Consider the following 24,616-nt stretch of genomic DNA (forward strand, 5'->3'; position numbering starts at 1 on the left):
TGTTGTAGCGGGTCACATATTTTCACAAAATCCAGAATTAACTTGTCAGACAAGTTCGTGAGCAGTTGAACGCATGATCAAAAACATTACAGCAACAGAATGAGAATGAGCAGAATAAGAATGAGCACTGTCGTCATTCAAGAGAAAAGTAAACACCTTCCCATCTTTAACCTTCTTTTATCTGGGCTATTTCAGACCAAGTTTTTAAGGGAGGCTTGACCCCTATCTGCAAGATTTCGGAGAAAGATTGTCCAATTCACATGAAATTTTGCATGGAGGTAAATTGAAGTATTTGCAATGCATTCATGTTTTCATTTGCTGGTAAATGATTAAAATGTAAAATACACAAATTATGCACATATCAATAACTGAAGTGTGGTAATTTTTGCTAGTTTGCTAGTAAAAAGTTTCATAATGACTCAAAATGAATCATAGACTACCTTTCTCAACATGGAGTGATATGACGATAGGGGTACAAATAATCGTTCATCTCATGAAGAAAATCGTAGGTGAGACAAACAGGAGGCAAACGATTATCTCTACCTTTATCATCATAAACTCACTGCAATGATCAACATCTTCACAAGTATGGAGTGATATATACAGTAACAGAAAAAGTATTAACAGTAATCATTACGTATAAAGAGTATTTTCAGGATCGTGTCTGAGTTTCTTTTGTATTCTTCTGTTTGAACTTCTTTTGTATTCTACTTTTAATTCTTTTTATTCTGTCTTATTCTGAAAATGATATTGGAAATGGCAACCACAAAGACAATGTAAATATACTATCACAAGGGGGAATTGGATTGTTTTTCAAATTTCAGAACATGTCCATTCCATATTAAACACATGTATGGGGAAAATTACAATTTTTGGGGTGACTTTTGACCCTTAATTTCCATGTGACCTTCTAATGCTTCGTCCAATCTTCAACAATTTTAGTAGCAGAAATTGCCCAAGACTTTAAGGAACGAAGTCACTATAAGATAACATCAAATCTGCCATGTTTAAAGAGAATTTGTAGAACTATGATGGGGGGGGGGGGGTGTCAAATTAGCCCTTTTTTTGCGGCATGAAATTTTTTGCAAATTGCCACTGGCATTCAATGTATGTAATGTAGCTAAGAACTATCGTTTGCATTTCAATTTCGCAAATCCTAGCTCTCGCCAAATTCATAAAATTAAAATGCACGTGAACATTTCTGGTTTTATTGTACCTCTTTGAGAGTGTCTGTCAGGTAGAGCTCGCGCAAGAAGTTGAAAAGGGGATGGTGCTGGCCAACGAAGAGTCTGTCGGGACCGTTACTGTTCCTCTTCCCTGTCACAAGCAAAGGATATCATCAATCAACACAGGATAGAAGGGCTCAGTGATATGACAGTAACCTCCAAAACGAATGTCGAGGACTCTGAATGGTGGTGATATCTTGTGGGGACCATATTTTCCCTGTTTTCTTGTTAAAGTAAAGTTTAATTGTAACATGTAATAGGATTAATAAGCAAACCTAGAATGAATGTCAATTTTATCAAAATTGTGTTGACCATTATCCTAAATTCAATTTTTACTGCCAAAATGTTGCTTGGGCCGGAAGAGGTTCTTCTTGACGTGCCAGCTTTTATGGCTCCTACGACCTCTATGATCTTGAAAAAACAAATGTTTTCTCTGGATCGACATGATTACATATCGTAAAAATGTCAGGACAGCAACTCTTGCTGAAATAGCAACTTCCCATAGCAACAGCCAATCAGGAAGCTGGATACTTGTCGATACCATGACAACTGCCATTCCAGCAAAATATGCTATCATATCAACTTTTTATGAAATGTGGCCCAGATCAAGTGTGTGCGGAATCATCACATAGAGCATCAATTCCTTCCAAGCTCAATACAGTAAAACAAAGAAGAATAAATGTTTCAACATTTCTGTGTGTACCTTAGAGGACAAAATAAGATGCCATAAGGAACACTCCATAACACAATTTGTCAGAAACTTGCAGATTGCAGAACTGACATCATGCTTTCTGTACAAATGACTTTTATCAGCTTACAAACAAAACTGCCAATGATAATACACCTGCTACCAAAAAAATCAAACAAGAAAAAAAGAAAGAAAACTAAAATGTCATGCGCACTCTCAACAGGCGTGAGATTGTCATAGACCTTCCCAAGCGTTGTTAGAAGTCTTCTCTCATCCACGAACGGTAGAAGAGCCACACCTGAACATAGGACGAACAAAAGGAAGGACCCAGGTTCTGACGATTAGGGAAAGCTCTCACACGCCCCAATATATTGTACACTTAGGGGTCTCTGCTGAAGTCTTGGAAATGGCCACCAGATCTCATGGCATGCATCAATTTCACCTCATTCTTTATCATTCCTTTTTATTTACACAGCTTAACCCTAATCAGGCTGGGCTTTTTTGGCTATGCTATATCTGGGGGGGGGGGGGGGGGGGGGGGGGGGGGGGCGGATTCCGCCCCCCCTTCAGATCTCGCCTATGGAACGCGTGATCGCGCCGAAAATCGGCACACGCGACGCCCGTGACGTATAATATCAAAATGTATGGTTGCTTTCTCCGAAAAATTTTTCTTATATTTTATATTAATCAATGATTGTAATTTATGCATAAAATCAGTTTTGGGCTCTAAATCACTTATTAATGCTCTAATTAAGCTAATTTCTCTTTTAAAATGTTTCTTGTATCATTCTCCTGAGACATAGGATAAAAAAAAATCTGTATCGAAATTAATTTCTTATGTATTTGATTGTTTTTTTGAATTTCTTATATATTTCTTTGTTTTTGACCTTTTGTTTTTGTTTGTTTTTTGGCCAAAATTTGTCACAGACATTTTTCGAAGCTTTATTATGCTAAAATAAATTGATTTCGTCCATTCTAAGTCAAGATATGAATTTTTATGTGAATTAATTGAAAAAACACAATTTGCATTGGATTTGTACACAAAATTACGTTTTGGAGCAATTTTGGGGTTGACAAATTTTTTTCGAACGGGCGTCGCGTCAAAACGGTACGCGCGGGCGCAACAATTTTGGTCTCAAAAGTTGCGCGATACTTGAAAGAAAAAAGTCATGAAACATCGCGGCGGGAGCTTATCGCGCTGCGAAGATATTGCGCGAAACGTCGAGGGGGGGGCGGATTCCGCCCCCCAGCCTGATTAGGGTTAAGCAAGACACCAGTTACCATTGTGGTGGCTCAAATAATTTCTTTACATTTTTTTTATATATAACTATGCTGTGTAATGATGGATGAAAAAAAAAAGTCCTCATATTAAACATGCACACAGCTTGAATGTTGTCACGACAAAGATATATACTACAAACAAATACTGCAGAAAAAGCGGAAATTGTCACGCAAGTAACTTTCTGCGCTCGACTGAGTATGAAAATTTCACGTTTTTATTTCCACGGAATCAAAACATAAGACATTGTTACAGTAACTGAGAAAAAAATAAAAAAATGCTTTCTTTTATTTTCACCCTAGTTTCTTGGCACACAAAATGTGCAAATTTTTACACACAGCTGAAATTTCTACTTATCATCGCACTAATAACCAATTCTAAAATGAACCATGCAAACATTACTGAGACACTGAGAGGAGTCAAACCAGTTACTCACAGATATTCACTGAGTTTGAAGCATTCAATAATCATATTTAGTGGGGGGTTTTTTTGACAATATATCAGATATACTAGTTGCAGAAAGGACTAATCAGCTCAATTTTTTCAAACCAGAAAACACTGTGAAACAAAACTTTTAAATATTGAAATTCTCAAGTACAATTCACATAGCACGATAGGTAAACATAATACTAGCAATGGTATTAGAAAATGCATATAACAATGATGATATTGACATCAATAATATCAATGGCAAAAACATTGTGATCTTATTGGCACTAATTACTTAATATTAAAAGGCTAATATGTGCAAATACAATGTCTGCTTCTTAACCAACACAATAAAGCATAGAGATGTACAAAAAACAGCAAAAGATGCACCAAAGCTCACCTTGCCATGCATACTTCTTGCCATTAAGATCTATTTGGAAGTCATTGGGATAGAAGTCAATGATTGGGGAATCCTGGACAAGGGAAAAGAGATAATCCAATGAAAATGACTTCAATTCATGCCTTAAACACCAGTCTTCCTCTAGAAATATTGCCAAGTCTATCAAACTCCCTGTAGATGGTACATCACAATAGCAGGGGTTGAATATAAGCAAAGCTTGGTCAAACACATACAAGTATATTCAAAGAAGCTTTTATATTTTTTTTTATGTGAGACAGAGGAAGACAGGGGAGGGGGAAGGGAATGATAACAACAAAAACATACTCGGTCATTCATAATACATCCAGCCCTGGCAATATGCATCAAATCAGACAAAAAAGAAAATCAGACTGATTTACGGTAAAAGTGCATATTTTCGCAGTGTGGAAATTTTCACACATTTTGTGTGACCATAACCTAGATGGAAAATAAATGAATGTGAATATTTTTGCATGCCATTATGTTCCTGTAATTAATGTCCTGATTTTGTGGAATTAAAAACACGCCAAATTTATCTAACTTGGCCTAGCCCGAAAATTTAACCATGCGAAAATTTCCACTTTTACAGTAAACAAATCAAATCAAAGGCATCAAAGCTTTACATTTCCGTTTGATACTACCTTGTACATCAATCTGATGTAAAGGATCTTAGAACTTGTCACCTTACTCATCCACTTGCAGCAGGCACAGCAGTATGAGCACATACTACAGAAGATGTTCACAAAGAATTCTCAATTAAATTAAGCATTATAGAATGCTTCAATTCAATGATATGTAAAAGATATAATGTTCCATGCACTTTAAATGAGTACAGATCAAGCTATATGCCCCAAGCAATATTTTTTAATACCACAAGCAAAAGAACTTAACTTTGGTTAATGGAACACATCAAACAACATGTTCCTGTAAATGAATGAAATCAATTAATACTATGCAATAAAAGTCTGAATCATATAATAACAGAAGGCAATGGGTGTTTTTGTATGTTGTAACTGTTGGATTGGTAGCCACCCTTATTGCTATGATAAAGAAAATGTATCCCATTCTGTCACTTACAATGTTCATCATGAGTCTTCTCCATGTTGGTGGAAGGAAGTTGCCACTCGCTGCTGGAAACACACTCATCAGCTGTTCCAGTGGTTTGAACTAGAGTCAGGAAAATGCGATCAAATCTTGAATTTAGTGTTATACATCATAAACTGACTACAGAGTGTGTGTGTGCGTATCTGACATACCGGTAACTTACAAAATACTCTTTTCTCACTATTTCGAGGGAGAATCCATGAATACTAAAATGCTACTTCAATATTTCAGGCTATGTCTGTGAGGTTCTGCACAATGTTTATGTTTAAAACAAAGAATTCTTACAAACAAAATGTAAATAAAAAGTCAAAATAATCATGATAGTCACATATGATATACATGATAATCATATATGTAATATGCCACTTTTTTAATGACTAGTATTGCTTTCACTTTTGTAATAACTATTGGAGTATTGCCCGACTATAAATGACCCAAATAATTATGCTTGAACATTAAGTCTCTGGTCTCTATTCAAGATATCCCTGAGATTTGTTACTATGTGTATATTTAAACATAACATATCATGTATGTACTAGTTGTAGAGTGATATCATAGCCCTGGCACACACAAATGGAGTTCCACAGAATATAAGAGCCAAACATATGAAATGTCTGACACAAAAAAGTTTGTGGTTCCTTACCGGTTTGGTGCCCTTCTCAAAGTCATTGGGAAGACGACCAACATCCAGGAAGTCGGAGGCAAAGGGTGCGTAGTGATACGGAAAGTACCACTTCCACGAGGCACATCCCTGGTAGTAGTACCGGAGCACCCAGCACAGTCCTTCTACATAGCACCGCACCTGATGGTAAAAAAAGGGTGTGATAAACCCTTACCATTGGTGACAATACTTGGAAGGGTTTGCACTGTCGGACTGATATTTACACCGCTCATGCTCATGCAATCTTCGCAATCTGTGGTACTTCGTGAGGCTCGTGCAAAGAGAGGAGATAATCTTCAAAGTTACCTCGCACTTGGCCCTTATTACCTGGCAGCCGACAATATGCACAGATTGCAACTGATTGACAGATTGCCCTACATCGACGTAAATAAGCGCTGAATTGACCAGTGTTTTAGTACAAGCCATGATAAAAAATCATGGGCATACATACTCGAGCAGGATTCGAACCCACGACCTCCTGATCACCGGACAGGCGTTATCTCCATTAGACCACCAAGCTTTCGCCCGACAGCAAGTGTTGGCTCTTATCCTTATAGCATGCAGCAGGTACTGCTTTATTATTCAAATTCATGAAATTCTTCCGTCGAGATGTTTTCATTGCAACTGATTGACAGATTGCCCTACATTGACGAATCCTGCTCGAGTATGTACACCCATGATTTTTTGTCATGGCTTCTACTAAAACACTGATCAATTCAGTGCTTATTTACGTTGATGTAGGGCATTGGAAACATGCCAGTTGGGACGGGATTCAAAGTCTTGACCTCAAGATATGGTGTCACATGATATGGTGTCGCATGACTTAGCAGAACACAAGAACACTGCCAACAGTAGAGGATATAACAATCCACTCCAGTTACATCGATAGGCAAAACCTAAGATGTCTCCAATCAATGTCGTCTCATTTTAAAAGATGCTGCAGAATACTTAACAAAACAAGGCAATGTTCTGTCTCTTTTTAACATTTTCTGCTCTTTCTACCCTGCTATTTTAGCTTTCAAAATAGTTTCCTCATTAGTACTTTGTGTCCCATCTCCATTGCAAAACGAATTTGCATTGACACTTTTTGTTAAATTCCTGGAAGTCGCAGTCACAAGCTTTGCTTTTGCGGTTCCTTCGCATTTCACATGTTATAGAAAATTGTCTTTTATGAACATATGCTGACACACTTTCTTGTAATGACCAACCCTATATCATATTTTGTATTTTGCTATTGCTTGTTTGTATTTTTGTTTCTTTCTTGTTAAGTACACATACAGATGTGACATGAAATATAAAAATAAATAGCTGGAACTGTTCACTGTGTCTCGAGTGTAAGACCGGTGCAGTTTCAGTAATTAAAAAAAAAATAAGCAATGAGAAATTAAAATTGAATAACAACATATGATTTGAAAACTTACTGCTAAGTTGGAACAAGGAAAAGTAGAAATTACGCGGTGCGTAATATATGTCCCCGCCGAAAGTAGCATTTAGTAGCAAAATGTACAATATAGGTAAAAAGATCAAGGTCAAAGGTCAAAGAAGTCAAAGGTCAAAATTCTGTGTAGAAGTTTTGAAGCCCTCACCTAGTGCCATCACATAAAGCAAACGGAATCGAAATCGGGTTAGAAATGGCAAAGGAGTAGCATTTTGTAGCCAATGTACAATATAGGTCAAAAATCAAGGTCAAAGGTCAAAGAAATCAAAGGTCAAAATTCTGTGTAGAAGTTTTGAAGCCCTCACCTAGTGCCATCATATAAAGCAAACGGAATCGAAATCGGGTTAGAAATGGCGAAGGAGTAGCATTTGGTAGCAAAATGTACAATACAGGTCAAAAAATCAAGGTCAAAGGTCAAAGAAGTCAAAGGTCAAAATTCTGTGTAGAAGTTTTGAAGCCCTCACCTAGTACCATCACATAAAGCAAACGGAATCGAAATCGGGTTAGAAATGGCGAAGGAGTAGCATTTTGTAGCCAATGTACAATATAGGTAAAAAATCAAGGTCAAAGGTCAAAGAAGTCAAAGGTCAAAATTCTGTGTAGCAGTTTTGAAGCCCTCACCTAGTGCCATCACATAAAGCAAACGGAATCAAAATCGGGTTAGAAATGGCGAAGGAGTGGCATTTAGAAGCAAAATGTACAATATAGGTCAAAGGTCAAGGTCAAAGGTCACAACTGAAATTCTGTGTAGAAGTTTCAAAGCTCCCATGTAATGCTATCATATAAAGCAAACAGAATCAAAATTGGGTTAAAAATGGCGAAGGAGTAGCATTTTGAAGCAAAATGTACAATATAGGTCAAAGGTCAAGGTCAAAGGTCACAACTGAAATTCTGTGAAGCAGTTTCAAAGCTCCCATGTAGAGCAAACATATAAAGCAAACAAAATCAAAATTGGCTCATAAATGACAGAGAAGTAGCAAATTGAACATTTTGATCACACACGGACGCACAGACGGACAGACGGACGGACGGACGGACGGACAGACAGACGGACGGACGGACACACAGACACACACACATACGGAGCCCGTTTCATAGTCCCCTGCTCGAACTCGTTCGGCGGGGACAAAAAAGAAACTACACTGAAATGATGTCGCTACTTGTCTTTCACTGGCAGGTAAACCATCCACATTTTGTTACAAATGATTTTTCATCATTACACAATGGCTTTGAAGGGGAGAGAAATTCTCAAGAACTCACGACTTTAGAGCGAAACTCTATGTCAGTTGATGGCACATCAAACTTGTTCTGGTAGTAGCGCTCTTTCCATCCATCTTCCCAAAGCCTGCAGGAATTCAAAGACAAAAGTAGATAGATGTAACTTTATCACATTGCTAAAAAGAATGTCATTAAACTATCTTGTGTTGATGTCCTGCAAATTCCAGCATCAATAATCCTGATATCATACTTTGTAAGACTTTCATTCAGTATACACTTACAGAAATACATATTCATCTCTAACATGACAAATTGTGCATTGATATATATACATATGTATTGGATATCATGGAATGACTGTGAGTGCATATTGGTGTGCTTGGGTGCATGAAAGACAATCTCTTGAACCAGACTGAGAAAAACAAACTACAAAAAAAAAATAATAATAATAAAACACTTGCATGAGGCATTCACCAAACACAAAGTCACAGATATGATGGTTGAAACAGATCAGACATAAAGTAGCCATTACTACTGTCACAGTATGACTTCTTTTATGGGACATCTGCAGATGGTAGGGCTGGTGTAACTCTGCTCTTTCACAGCAGTTATACTGAAACATGGTCGATAATCTTGTCATCAAATGCTTTAAATGAGGTGGCATACATCTAATGCATGAACTGTCAGTGTAAGCCAGTGTGCCTGAGCCTTTTTCCTTACTTTGATTTATCCATCCTGTCAAAACACCAGCTCTTAAAATATACAGCAGAAACAGACTGTCAAAGTCTCATTTCACAGACCACCAAAATTGACTCTTGTGACTTTTGAACAGTGACTATTTTGTCTTCAATGTGTGCTCACTCATACAAGACTCCACAGATTATTCTCATTTTCACATGCCTGCCAAATCATTTTGATAAAAACTTTTTTGATAAAAAGTTATGCCATTTCGATTGGGAGGGGGGGGGGGGGTTACTTAGTTGTTTATTTGTGACCGTGCACCACAAAACAATCAAAAAGTCGCACACACTGATTTTGCGCGAGGACTGAAAATAAGTGAAACGGGTCAACCTGGCCTATCTTGACTTTTTCATATTTTCTGATAGAGCAAGTCTTCTTTTACACTATTGTAAAATTTGGGATCATAAAACGGGCAGGAAAGTGTGTTTTTTAGCAATTTATCTCGAACATTTTTGGTAGAATAGTGTGATTAGGTGTGTCTTTAAAGTCCCCTTTTCATTTCTGAAAAACCTTGAACACACTCTTCACTTTCAACTCTAATAACTTTTGAAAGGATAACGCTACTGCTTTGAAAGTTGGCAATAATTATGGACAGAATGTGTTAATGAGGCATGCTAAATTTCAGTTTAATTTAATAATCCCTTCATTGTTGTTACTCCGGTGGTTTACTTCCTGTTTTTTGTCCAATTCATCGCACAGCCAGCACGGCTTGGTAAAGATTAAGCGCTTGAATAGACACTGTACTTCAGAGCCTCTTTTCTCAGTTCACACTTTTCCTGAGTTTGTGCTTTCTTTCCGATATTTAGATAGGTTAAAAGAGTCCATTTGATTTGAGTTATATATCATTTTAAAGCTTAAAGTCTGTTCTTTGAGAATATGGTCTTAACTAAAAATTTATGTCTGGCGACTTTTTGTTTGTTTTGTGGTGCAGGGTCACATATATCCAAGTCAGCCTAAATATGGAGTGCCACTACATTCTATAGCTATTAAGTACTACAACCTAATCACCACATACACACACACACACACATACATGTACTTACCTCACTGTATCATCCTTATCCTCATCCTCCTCTTCTGCCTGACTGTGTGGTCGCTTGGTTCCCCTCGGCTCGTTGCCGCCTCCAGTCAATGACGCCCTCAGCTCACTGGCAGCATCCTAGGGGAGGGAAACGTCGCAAGTCTCAAAAAACAGGAAACTTTTCTTTCTCTTCTCTAAAGCATGTTGACTGTGTGGAAAGATTGGCCAAGACCAACAGACCACACCTACCCTGTCAATATCCAAGTGGCTTTATTTGCTTGTGTGCCATATGGACTTAAATGGGCAGAATTAATTCCAAAATTAGGCATGCTTTGTACTACTGTCAGGACATGAAGGGATGATTAACCCATTGAAGACTTGTACCAAGCATACTCAGGCAGGTGTCAATGAGAAATGCATGTTATAGAAAATTCTTGCAGAATCAGGGAGATCTGGCCACTCTGTTATTCCCCTTTGGGCCACAGAAACTCATTCCAGCTATCGTCACCACTTTGTACACACACGAGGCAGAGTTTTCAATACCATGGTTACATATCTTTGTTCATCTGCAGGGTTTGCTTGATCATTTAATACCAAAATTCTTCATAAATCAGTGACATAATCCTGTATCCTTTATCACTGTGCAGTAAACATTGCATTCGATTGATAACTAATCACCAAAAAGATGAAAACATGAATTCTCTTTAAAGGGATTGTACAGTTTTGGTTGAGACCTAATTTCGAGTTTCTAACATTTTTGGTGAAATAATGAGAAACCTCTTGTGAAATATGAAAGAGCATGTAATTCTATGAGGAACTCAATGTTTACCTGATGAAAATTGGCTTTCAAATGGTGAGATTTCCAAAAGAGAGCTATTCTAATAAAGTGTGGGACCCACACTTTATTACGATTGCTTTGTTTTACTTTGTTTCTGGATGTTTCAGTCATTCCAAACCCGATCCTCATCAAATAAACTTTGAACTCCTCTTAAAATGGTATGCTCTGTACTATATCATAAGTGTTTTCTTGGTATCTCGCAAAAAGTTAAAAGCCCAATTCTCATCTCCACCAATACTGTACCATCACTTTAACCTCATTAAAAAGAGCAAGAAAATTATTTTGAGAATATATGTATGCATGCTGTATCCTGCATATCTAAGTATTTGTGTGTATATGTATATGTGTGCAAATGTGCAATATGAAGGATGCAATATTTATGTTGGTCTGTAGGATGTACAACTATAAATGTGCATGAGTGCATGCATGTGTTGACAAAAATAAAAAAGAGATGTGTGCATAAAGCTTGTTAACTCCATATAATCTTACCTGGTTAGCCCTGTCCCTCCATGACATTCGGGCCTCTTTGCGCTGGTCCAGGATCTGTTGCGCTGAGCCAGATGAAGGCGCAGCACCAGCAGCCTGCAGTGGGAAACAGATTGAGAGGAGAAGGATGGGAAAATATGACAATACCACATGACTGTTGGAGCTGCCGTGGCCGAGTCAAGTTTAAGACCAAGCAGAAAAGGCTGTCAGTGGGCTTCCATAAACATACAAGGTTCAACTTGCAGTCCGGCAGCAGTACTCATTTTATCCCTGTTGCCAAGTCTTTCAGAGGAGACTTAAAGTTTGCGAGTCCCTTTTTTGCAACCCTGATTATTATATCGCTGTCACAAGCTGGCATCTTGTAGAGGTAGGTGATTCAGACTTTTCCTCAGAATAAAAGAACTGAAAACTTCTTTCTGATGGAGGGGAAAACAATACAAGAGATTTTCAGTGCATTTATTCAGACCCCCCAAAAATTCTACCTATTATTCTTAGTACAAAAGGGGAGCGTATTCTCAAGTGACAAGGACTTAGTGTTTCATTTCATTTTTAAAAACTCTGAGGTGATTCACCATAAGATTTCACATAATGTCGGGAGACATTATTCTTCAACCACACAAAATTTTGTGAAATTTGCAGAAATAATATAAGATCTTAAAAGCCATTGGTCCAGAGTGCAGGAGAGCTAAACCACGTGCATTTAAAAGAACCTACTTCAGTTCAATCACAGAGAGCAGGGAAATATCCCAGTAACGTGGTCAAATACACAAAATCCAGCTGATATGCTTGGGTGTCAAGGCCTATGGGCTTACAACCACTGACTTGACTTTCGCTGCCTCAGTAAACTAGGAGATTACCACAGAATTGTTGTCAATAATGGCACTAATGGGACAAAAATGTCATATGAATTTGAAGTTATCCCGAAAGCGATGAAAAATTTGACAAACAACACATCAGTAGCAACAACAAGTACCGAAATCAAGTGTTACAAATCTTTGTCCCAACTTATTCTATAGACATCCATTCCAATTACTGAGACCAATTTTTCTTCCTTTCATTCACAACTCTGTGAAGTTAAGAAAGGTAGTCTCCAAGAAGCACTGCTGATGTTAAGTACATCACTGCACTACCACAAGCAGACTATTGGTAAGGTGGAGAGATATTGTAATGTACTCACTGTTGGGGCCAGCACACCGCCAGGAACAAAAGCTGGAGCAGACTGTAAAATTTGCGGACAAGCAGACATGACAAAACATAAGGTCATGCTCATATCGAAACACGTGGCAAATGAAAGGACGATGACAACATTTGTATACACAATATTGTACTACAATATGAGAAGCACTGCCAAATTTATTGCTGAGGGACAAGAACACAAATTTCATATGATGCTTCACATAGAATAAACCCTACATAAATCTTAAATGACAATGCTTGGCCTTCTAACATTTGATCTCAAACCGAAAACTTTGAGCCAAACTGAGAGGATTTAGTAATTGCAAATAATATTTCAAAAAATGTATAGGTATGTCATAAATCTTTGCTTAACATTGTTTGTTACAAAAAAAAGTTTAGAAAAATTCCTTCAATATTTGATATCCTAAAAAGAAACCATAATTGATATGATGTGAAGTTATAATGTGCATCTCCAACATACTCTATAATCTCACTCAACTTATACTGATTTCAAGTCAACTATGGCCTAAACCAATATGTCTACTTGAGACCCCTCAATCATCACCATCATCGCTATCATTGCCACCATCGTCATCATCACTGCCACCACCATCATCATCATCACCATCATCATCATCATCATCATCACCATCACCATCACCATCACCATCACCATCGTCACCATCATCGTCACCATCATCGTCACCATTACCGCCATCACCACCATCATCATCATCACCATCATCATCACCATCATCATCACCATCATCGTCACCATTACCACCATCATCACCATCATCATCACTTCATCATCAACTCATCATCAACTCATCATCAACTCATCATCAACTCATCATCATCATTACTACCTGCTGCATCCGCCTCTTCTTTTCTTTGTTCCTCTGCCTGAATCCCAGTTCAGTGACTCGTCGCTTCTTGAAGATTTCGTCCTCTGCTTCTCCAAGGTCGGTCATCATGAGCTGGACGCGGCTGAGGTTGACAACTCCATTTTCTGTCAGGTAACCCTGGCAACAATATAGTGACAACTTACATTAACTGCTGATTAAATGTAGAAAATGCTAGCTGAGTTCAGTCAAATGGACAAAGCACTTGCAGTGTGAATGTAAGACATTATAACTAAACATTTATATCTTACTGATGTGAAAAATGCCTAAATAGCTACAGGAATATGAAATGCACATGGCTTGAAAGTTTGATTGCTTTGAGGAAAAATGTTAATATCATAAACTTTGCTTAACGAGGCTATTACGAGAAAGGGCAAAATACATCAACCTGTTCCCAAAAACTTGGCCCTCTGAAGAGTGGAAGAGAATCTGCAATTGATTTGCCTGAGTTGGGATGAGTGTGAGATAAGACTGAATGAATACCTAGAATTTGACCAAAAGTGGCACATCTATGTCTAAGGGATAGTTCTGTGTCTGTTGAGAGCAATTGGTATAATGGTGACAGCATTGGGCAGGCAGCCTCAATTCCACTTACCTTGGTTTTGTAAACAGCTTTCTTGTACAGGCGTATCAAACGGTCAATTGCTCCCTCCCTTCAGGCATCAGAAAAGAAAAGAAAAAAACAAAACCCCAAGTTGAAACACACAGTGAAAATGCTCCCCGCACTGATTTTCTGTGACTTGTAGACATCTAAACATGGCAAACATTATCAAGAATAAACATAATTCCTGCAGCTCTCTACTTTGTATTGAAATATTCTAAGTGAAACAAACAAACAAACAAACAAACAAAAACAAAACTAGCCATTCTTCACATGGTCGAAAGTAACAGTTACTTCTACTTAGAGAGAGCTACAGCATAACATCTATTCATAGCTGCACACTCTCCCCACAATAGTACTCCTTCGTTATTCAAAATACTTTTGTAATTGTAACTCTAAACAGCGGGGAAAGTCTTGTTAAATACTATTCTGCTTGCTCGTTGAAAATCAAACATCAACCTATCAGAAGGATATACATGTATATGGGGGGAAAAAATCAATCCATAAATCAAATCATAAATCAATGTCACATGCACTCAATACTGATTCAGAGATTACTCCACCTCACACTGCAGGAAAGCCAAATATGCCTAGACCTGTATCATCATGCTAGGAAAACAATGAAAGTATTGAATGTTGGTCTGAAGAAAACATGCAATAAAATAAAACTTGTTATACAACACCTCAGAATGATGTCGAATTGTGATTGGCCAAGAACATGTCACATGACATTCAATAGAAAATACCTACCAAACTCATTGAGAGTGACAGCCATACAATAGGCCCTTGGCATGGGCCTATTGCACAGCTCGAAGGTACTATAGCACGGCTTCGTAGGGGGCTACTAATGCATGGCCGCTCGGTAATCGGCTCACAGAGTTCTGTGGCTCACAGCAGCAAAGCGCCAGCAAACTACATTGTACGTGCTGGCCGGCTGCGCTGCGATGCGCTGCCGGTAAACAGGCCAGTCGCGGCCGGCGGAGTACTGCAGTACGCGCAGCTACTTTACCTAGCTAGTTGCATGTATTGCGGCCTACCTACTGCTGTGTTTTTAGTTTTGACTCTGATCTGCTACGTGGACCACAGTGATCCCAAAATCAAGACTTCATTTCAAGTTGAGAAACCGTAATTTGATTATTTTTCTGTGTTTTTATACAAAATCATTTTCGGAAATGGAGAAAGTCTAGACCTAGTACTAGATCTACCGACATCTCAGGTAGGCTTAACAGTCAGGCCTAACTCGATCTAACGTTAGCGTACAATGGGTATAGACCCTGCGGAGTTTGTGATTCCTGTGACTGTGTGGTCGAATCATGACGAGTGTTTGAAAGCAGTACACAGGGTGGTTTACAATTCTCGGCCTAATTGTTACATTTATTTTTGGGCCTTCCTGAGTTAGCAGTCACTAATTTAGTACAGTGATTGTGGACAAGGTGTTGTATAAAACGAATAATTTATGATTTTGTTCGTGCATTGGGGCACGTAATACCGCACTCGGCGCGAGATTCGCCACTGGTCTATTCAACGCGGCGCTACGCGCCTTGTTGAATAGACCAGTGGCTTATCTCGCGCCTCGTGCGATATTCGTGCCCTATGCACTCACAACTCATAAATTATTCGTATAATATCTTCTATACTATAGATTGGGCAACTACATTTCATATTACATCAAGAAAGCATCCCCTACTTAACAGAAGGTAATGTAATTTAAATGAGATTACCTGATTTCCAATGATGGCAAGTGTGGCAGAAAGTCGTTGCCGACAAAGAAACACATGAAAACCCAGTCGTCTATGGCCCTCTGTCATGGAAAAAATGATTGCCAATGATGGTCAAAGCATTAAAAAGAAAAAAAGAATCAACTGATATTATGTCATGAAGAAGTTTTATTAATGAGGTACTAGATTTAACTAATAGTGAAAATTCAAGTTACAAATTCCATAACAACAATCTTAACAATGATATTCCTGACACAATATTTTCAGTAAATGGAATCGTATTGTACACAAGTCCAATACATCAAACCAACGAAGGTTCATTTACAGCCTGTACATGTATATTCCTAGTACAATTTCATGATTCCCTTCTGATTTTGCTCATCCACATTTATTTGAATACATATATACTTATATTCAATGACTGAGAACAAAATTTGGTCTTTTTTAAAATGCAAATTATTGTTATTGCAACTACAGTGGACATTCATGATCTGCTCATACCAACATTACATAACACATTCAATATGTCAACAGCTCAAAGACACAAAAATGTACTGTGTAAGAAATGCGCATGAATTCATGTCATTATTTGCACATGACAAAGCCTCAGGGGATTTCCCTATATTTTACCTCCAGATCAAACGGAAAGGGCAGTCCACTCATCCATAGCTCCTTCTCCAGGTACTGTGGGGGAAAAGAATTTCAGAGCAATGACCTGGATGAGTTACAATTTGCGCGATGAGAATAAGTCTTCTAATGACCAATGGTTTTATTAAAAAGATATTGAGCAAGCTTGACAATTAGGGAGATCACTTACATGCAATACATCACAAATCTGTGAACACACAGAGGTTCATATAATATTTCAAATTCTATTTATGTACAAACTGCAATCCATCCATGATCATCACACAAGATTTAAACTCTTCTATGCATTTCATATTCTTCAAGTGGTTGTGATACAATTATCTTGTATGGAGAGAGGCTCTATAGATTGGATTGGCAATATATCTTAAAAATACACTGCAACAGTCTAATTCATGGTAACAATATATGAAGTTCACACGAGACATACCAGTGTAACATCTGTCAACATATGTCAACCTAAATGACAACAGATGAAAGGTTAACTACTAGTACATGAAAGTTAACAATTCATCAAAGAGATCTGGTTCTCATAGTCTAATAGGTAATGGAGTTGATACAAAAAGGTGAAATTTATCAAATTGATGTCTGCCACTCTCCACAGATGAAACTTTGAGATTCAAGAAGAACTTAGTGATAAAAGTCTTTGTCAAATCAGGACACAAAATGAAAGCGCACTTTCACTAGCTAGCAAGAAGCATTGCAAAACCAATCCTGAATAGGATATGCTTCTTGGACATTTCTTATTGTTGACAGCTTCCTGAAAAGACTGCATGAAAATCACTTTTAAAGAATGTCTACTTGCCTCTTTGAGAACATTGAGTCTCAGGAATATGAATTCCGTTTCCGCTCCCATGGGGACTGGCACAGTATCCAGCTGAGAGGTGAAAGAAGACATGATGTGCCACTTTAATTATTTGCCATTTCAGCTTTGTGTTTTACCAGGAATGTCAAACATTTCCTTTCAAGAGTTAAAGAGCAAGATCAGAATGCACATAGCAAACCAAAAGACTATATATGAAATATGCACATTCTTTGATAGGACACATGTCAGCGAATATATTTTTCAAAAAATTGACAAATTTTGTTGCTCTTTGGCTGATGTCTTACTAAAAAAAAACAATGACAAAATGAGGCCCTCTCGGTAAATCCAGAAATGGTCGTTCTGCTTCTATTTCAGCTTTAAACTTGTACTCACATTGATTAAAGTCAATTTCTCACCTCATTAGCCCTTTCCTTTGGCAGACCCTGGCATTCCTTCATTTCATGACCTGAACAGAGAGAGAGAAAAAAAAAAAACAGAAAATAAATCAATTATATAACACATCACGAGAGGCTGATGAAAGCCGTAAATAAAGAAAAACAACAACTGATGAAAGTTTCCTGCAACAACAGACTTACACACACAGGAAATTGGATTACACATGCTGCTTTTAGCACTTAATGAAAATACAGTACAAAATTGGACATCAAATATATGTAAAAAGTGATTACACTAGTTCAGTAATAAATAAAACTAGAAATTTCGCTATGGCGACTGGTATGCCTCCGCCATAATGCATGATTCTCCTAATAGGTCTAGATAGTACATGTAGACAATGTGTGATTACATTTTCACAAAACTGGCAAAATATTGAAATGACAAGTTTGTCACAAATGTGTTGAATGTTCACCTTCCTTGACCTTGGTTTAATTGGATGAATAGGAGAGCATGTATTTGGGGATCTAAGGACTTTAACTTGACTTTGACCCATTCATACATTTATGCATTGAGTAATTTTCATGGTACCGGTATGGAGAAAAAGTGCAATTTCTGTACTGAATAGTAAATTGTTACCATGTTCATCTGGCCTTTGACCCTAAAATTCATAAGATAATCACTTTCAGGTAGAACATGCATAAATATGCAGTGAGTTTCACAATAAATTGAGCCACTTCCAATATGGAGGAAAAAGTTAGTTCAGCACTTTCACTTGATCTTTGACCTTTTGACCTTTGAGGCAATAAAAAAAAGAAAGGAAAAAAAAAAACTCTCCAGAGAATTTCTATTAAGTTACACATGCATACACCAAGTGTAAAAAAAAAAAATAATAATCCTGCTGGCATTGCATGAACACGAGGGAAATAGTAAAATTTTGAAGTGTTGCACTTGACCTTTGACCCCTGACCTTTGACCCCATGATCCCTACATTCTCTAGATAATCACTGCCAGTCAGTACATGTATATACTATGTTCCATGAAGATACCTTGAACAATTTTCCAATTTACACAGGAAAAAAAGACGTTTTAATACTTTTACTCGACCTTTTGACCTTTGACCTTTGACCTCATGACCCAAACTTTCACCAGAGAATCTAAATTGGGTAATACATGTATACACTAAGTTTCAAGAAAATATCTTCAGGCATTGCATAGATATGGTGGAAATAGTGAAATTCTATGTATTTGACCTTGACCTTTTGACCTTTGACCTTGAGCACGTGCACCCAAAAGTTGATAGGCACAACTTCACCCCCTAATACACATACATGCCAAGTTTCATTAGGATACCTCAACAGGTTTTGATAGTTACCTTGTCCACAAAATTCATTACGGACGGACGGAAAGACGGACGGACAGACGGACGCTACGACGCACGGACGGACGGAAGGACGGACGGACGGACAACCCGAAAACATAATGCCTCCGGCACCACTTCGTGGCGGAGGCATAAAAATGAATGAATACAAATAAAAAGATAAGTAGAAAAGCACTTCACTTGGAGAGTACTTTTCTAGTTTTGGGGAGGGTTTTTTTTTTCGCCTCCTTGGCCAATCCTACAACCCAACCTCCACAAAGCAGCTCATTACCACCCATACACGCATGATGAAAATCACCGAATTTCCCAATGATAAAGAAGCCTTGTGTTTACCTCATATCAGCTTCTGCTGCACGGCGCCTGAAGCAGCGGACCAGTAACCACGCGCTTTAGTGGGCGTGCGCAAACCACAAATACGCGCAGCTTGAACTGCCAAGTTCAATGACCCTATTTGCCAAAAGATTAAAAAATCTTTCAAAAATTCATAAGAATTCAAAGATCACTACCAAAATTTACTCATCTATTCCCTGTGTCATAATCAAAATTTTCTGCAAATTTCATCCAAATCCATTCCCAACTTTTTGAGTTATTTTGCAAACAGGCACACAGACAACAACAAAAAACATATCATTTTTGGTGAAGGAAATAATGACAAAAATTCTACTACCAGAAAATAAGCATGAATTGTGAGTTTGGTGTAACCGTTTTTACCTTCTTGATTGCACAGCTCACAGGGCCTCCTCTGGTTTGGCTTGAACTCCTCCCGAATGATGGTGAAGTTCACCTCGTGAGTTGCCAGACCTACATACACAATCACAAGAGATTTTTTTATTTTCTCAATGGTCAAATGTCTTCCCCACTCCAGTACATACAATATTGTTTTTCCAGCATAGAAAAAAAAAAGTGTAATGGGTGCATATTTAATATCTATGGCACATTGCTTTCTTTAAAGTAAACCTTGATTATTAAAGATTCAGACAACTTAACATTTTTTTATAAGTTTGTATGCTGATGTATGTAAATATGCTCATGTGTACAAACTTTAAGTTTGATATGTCAACGACGACAGACAGAAACCATACACAATATCACAACTGACATGCTGTGGACTGAATTAAGGACAAGGCAAAATTGAAGAGCAGCTTATTTTTCCTGCATGCAGTCTTAACCAAACTGTTCTCCTCAGATTTGTTTGTGACAATGGTTACCCATTACCTAACTCCATGGAAACTCTGATGCATATTGCATTAAAGTAGTCACATGAATTTTTCATTTATTGTAATACTCCTGCACCTAATTTTCCTGCAAGATTTAAAATTGCAGCAAACAACATGATAAAGGAACATATGATGACTATAGTAGAATATGAATAGTTTGATGGTACTCACCCAACATAATCAGATCAGCTGTTGATTCGAAAAAAAAAACAAAATGTGAGAAATTTACTAATTGGGACATTAAGATTTGACAATGAAAGGTGATTGAGACTTGGTGTTTCCTATTAGTAAAGGGTAAGGCACTTCGATGCCTTAAAAGCATCATCGTTTGTGGTACTGCAGGAAATTTTGGTCAAAATATTCGTTTATAGAGGAACACACACAGTAATATGCTACACACAAGAAATGTGACACCTCTGGTACTAACTTTGTCATATCTGTCAGTGCTACTAACCCATCATGCAAAAGACTTTCAAACACAACATTAATAGGACAAACACAATTACAGTTTTAAAATATTTTAAGACAGTTAGAATATGCTATAGACAAACTGCCGTTCAGGAAAATGACTGAACAGCAATGACTTGATTTCAAGTTGTCATGAATTTTATTGCATTTTGCATTCATGTTTGTTTCAATCCAATTACAAATGAATATAAATGATTACACATATCTACATCACGATATTTGTTAATGGATCATTTTCAATAAGCCTCCTTTGTGCTTCTCATGATTCCGCAACTATCATATTTAATACCATGCATTCTTGTCTGTTTGTCTTTTTTATGCACATTTTGTAAACCAATTATGAAAGTGAAAATGAATTAAATTAAATGAAATGAAGATCTTTTTCTCTTTTCTTATATTTTCTGAATGACTCATTTGAAACAAAAATGCTGCATTACAAGAAAGGGAGTAATTGGTATATGATGTCATCTCTGTTTAATTTGAATTCGTATATCATCGCCTGCCCGACAGAAGGGCCTCAAGGCTTGCAAGCTCTAAAAATCACAAAGTAAAGATAGTTCCATCCCATGAAACAGCTTTCAAAACTCTGTCGAATTATTTCGGAAACCAAACTTCGATTTTGGGGTCCAAATTTCATGCTAGGTCCTTCTACCAGCAAAGGCAACCATTACATACATCTCGAGGAGAAATTAGTCTGAAGAGAGTGGATTTGGGGCTACACTTCACTTTCACTTCACCTTCCTTCACAGGAACTTTCTACGGGGAACAAATATCTTCTGAAATTTTTCAAACACAAGCATACAGTTGACAAGGTTGTACTGTAAAAGCACAAGCAAGTTTGAATTTCTGATCATACTTACCATCTGCACCACAGAGGCAATGGTGTGTGTTCGGGTCATGGTCAGGATTCGCTGTAAGATGGAAGACAAACTATCGTCAGTTTACGACACTGCAAAAAGTACTGGCCTCTTCCAATGGAAGACAAATATCTCCCTCATGGTGAAGGATCTCACATCATCAAAAGTTATGTCAGCGTATGAATTTTCTCACAAATTTTATCAGGCATGACATCTACCATCCGAAAGACTTTTCAGTGAGTCAGGCAAGATAGGAGGACAATATCACAGTAATTTAAGTTTGCAAAAGGAGACACCCTAACAAAGAATTTGCACAAAAAAAGAGAAATTATTAATTTGAAATAAGAGCGGCCTACATAGATAGCACAAGGTACTCTAGGGCAATGCAGCAAATATAGTTAATCAATTCTGTTGCAAATTTAAAAAAAAATGACAATGTACCAATGGAAAACAGAAAAAAAAAGCAACAAAAATTACCCACCTCGCTGTCGACGAATGTAGTCCATGATCTTGTGTTCACCTTCACCCGGTGTGTTGGCATCTGACAAGATGACCTGTGTGGTTGCAAAACAATTATGAAAGAGTCCTGGAAAGCCTATGTTAGCCTGATCTCCACCAAGAGACCTGGGCACCATTTCAAGGAAGTTGTCAGCCCCGACAAGTTGTCGGTCTCTGACAATCACCATAGTAACAGTCAGTGGCCAGAGTTTCTCAGCCAATCAAAACCAAGGATTTTATTGAAATTGTCAGACACTGACAACTTTTGTGAAAACGGTGCCCAGGACTAAAAGAATTGCTAGACAATGTTTGTGCTATATGGTGCTGCATGCTACCAGTGTCTTTGATATCGAGTAAAAATAAAGCCATTAAAAACAAAATACAGCACTCCAGTGACCATCACAGTGGTTCCAAATGTGAAAATCTCAGACTCAGGGTGACCAGATTCACCCTCACCAATTTTCCTCATAGACCCAAGTCTCAGAATAAACCCATCCAGTAATGAGCTACTAGAATAATTATCTGTCCATACACATTTTCAACAGTAACAGTGTAATTTTTAGATCTTCTAAGCTCGAGTGCTGTTTCTTTTTTTCCTCCATCAAAAAATCAAAGCTCACTCAGCTTTTTTTTTTTTTGTCTGATTAAGCTATGCAAACACCAAGCAGTGACCTCAAAATAAAATGCTAGACAATTGTTATTAATTTACTAAATTATAAACAATAAAACGTCCTGAAGGACTCTTTTTTTCTTTCAAAACAGAACCATCTGGTGCTCTTCCATATCGTACAAAGCTATTACACAGTGCTGTGATGCAACATGAATATTACTTCTTGTGATGAATATACCTGGATATTCCTCCATCCCGGATCATTGTTCAGCCTGTCTGTGACGTAATACCGAAGGCAGTCAGCGAGGCGGAACATAAACTCTGTCCCCTGTGAGTACGAAAGTACAGGAAATGGACTTTCAAGGAAGCACATATTGGAAGAACTCTACACCAACAAGAAAACAACAAGAAGCACAAATAAGGTGGACGAACTGATGATGAAAATTGAAAGAGATTGGATTTCTTCTACTCTCATGTCTTTGTTTTTAGTGACTGTCATACTTCTCCATAGATGCAATAGTTCTCTAATGTAGCATTATGAATGATCCAAAGAGAGTGTCTGATACAATCATGGCAACGAATAATAACAAATAATCACGATGCTAGTAGAAGAGTCGCAGAATATATCTTCAGAAGAGCATGGAAACCTCCTGAAAGCCACAGAATGGGCAATCTATGGTTTCTCGCGTGCTGAACATCCTCCAGAGCTTGCGTGAGTGAAGAGGGAATAAATATGGAAACTGTGTCAGAGATGTCAATATGTCTACCAAATTCTACCCAAACAATCTTGATATTCATGTGTGAGTCTCTTCAATTTGTCTCCCTCTACAAATGAAATTGTTAGGTTCACAACTGCTGATCTGTAAATTAACAAGCATGTCGGAAAAAAGGAACCAGTGGGACTCGAACCTGTCATCTACTGCTTACCGGGCAGCGACACTACCACCAGGCTGTCCCTGGTTGCTGGCAGAATCATTTAATATGCCTTGTCCGCTTTGGACTACTTAACGTAACATTGTCGGAATTTCGGAGCTTGGGTATTGTTCCATGCTCATTGTGTCACTGCCAGCAACCAGGGACAGCCTGGTAGTAGTATAGCTGCCTGGAAAGCAGTAGATGACAGGCTCGAGTCCCACTGGTTCCTTTTTTTCGACATGTTTGTTAATTTACAGATCACCAGTTGCAATCTTAACAAATTTCGTTTGTAAAGTAAGACAAATTGAAGAAACTTACACCTGAACTTTCACCCTTCAAAATAATATCTTGTTTTTAATCTTGATATGATGTATCACTCACCGGTGTGATGCAATTGCTATCAAAGTGGCTTTCCTTTGGTTTGGGGGGAGGCAGATAGCCACCACGATCAGCGATCTCAGCCCGAATCCTCGCCTCATCTTCTCTTTTGTCTCTGTCGATAATTGAATGGGGGGGGGGGGGGGGACAAAATTAGAGGTGCTTGTAATTACTACAGAAATTCATGTTTGCAGTCAATCTGTTTCACAGCAATGCCTATGTTACTGCTTGGTCAAGCAACATTGAGGTTAGCAAGAGGCAATAAAGTAGATTGATTGCTCAACAAATTGGTGACATTTTCATATGAAATGCATGTACACAATTTGTTTCACAATATGCAGCATACTATACATTTCAGTTGTTCTTACAGTTGTTGCTCTTGTTGTGTTTATTCTTTTGAATTTCTTGGGGTCAGGGCATTGGTTCAAATTCTTCATATAATTTCCTCAGCCTTTCAGTTTCTTTGATTAAGTTCCCCTTGTCATTTAATGCATACACATCT

At 37.8% G+C, this 24,616-nt stretch overlaps 1 protein-coding gene across 1 annotated transcript in view; it reads right to left on the bottom strand.

Annotated features, from left to right (window-relative positions):
• The window catches only part of LOC139743156 (5'-3' exoribonuclease 2-like), a 43,985-nt gene that overhangs the window by 10,862 nt on the left and 8,507 nt on the right, over positions 1–24,616 (bottom strand). The window contains exons 4-24 of the mRNA XM_071653665.1: positions 24,118–24,229; positions 23,060–23,149; positions 22,195–22,267; positions 21,717–21,767; positions 20,560–20,577; positions 19,883–19,972; positions 17,814–17,863; positions 17,398–17,469; positions 16,578–16,631; positions 15,951–16,030; positions 14,224–14,281; positions 13,593–13,748; positions 12,725–12,766; positions 11,551–11,643; positions 10,246–10,361; positions 8,504–8,588; positions 5,788–5,946; positions 5,118–5,207; positions 4,023–4,095; positions 2,129–2,212; positions 1,217–1,317 (exon numbers count right to left, since the gene is read on the bottom strand). Of these exons, the coding sequence (XP_071509766.1) occupies positions 1,217–1,317; positions 2,129–2,212; positions 4,023–4,095; positions 5,118–5,207; positions 5,788–5,946; positions 8,504–8,588; positions 10,246–10,361; positions 11,551–11,643; positions 12,725–12,766; positions 13,593–13,748; positions 14,224–14,281; positions 15,951–16,030; positions 16,578–16,631; positions 17,398–17,469; positions 17,814–17,863; positions 19,883–19,972; positions 20,560–20,577; positions 21,717–21,767; positions 22,195–22,267; positions 23,060–23,149; positions 24,118–24,229 (1,747 nt within the window). The remainder of the gene's footprint in view (positions 1–1,216; positions 1,318–2,128; positions 2,213–4,022; positions 4,096–5,117; positions 5,208–5,787; positions 5,947–8,503; positions 8,589–10,245; positions 10,362–11,550; positions 11,644–12,724; positions 12,767–13,592; positions 13,749–14,223; positions 14,282–15,950; positions 16,031–16,577; positions 16,632–17,397; positions 17,470–17,813; positions 17,864–19,882; positions 19,973–20,559; positions 20,578–21,716; positions 21,768–22,194; positions 22,268–23,059; positions 23,150–24,117; positions 24,230–24,616) is intronic.

Source organism: Diadema antillarum, unplaced genomic scaffold (genome assembly GCF_040938485.1).
Source record: "Diadema antillarum isolate AM-2024a unplaced genomic scaffold, OU_Dant_1.0 seq00001051_RagTag, whole genome shotgun sequence".
Taxonomy (NCBI): Eukaryota; Metazoa; Echinodermata; class Echinoidea; order Diadematoida; family Diadematidae; genus Diadema; species Diadema antillarum.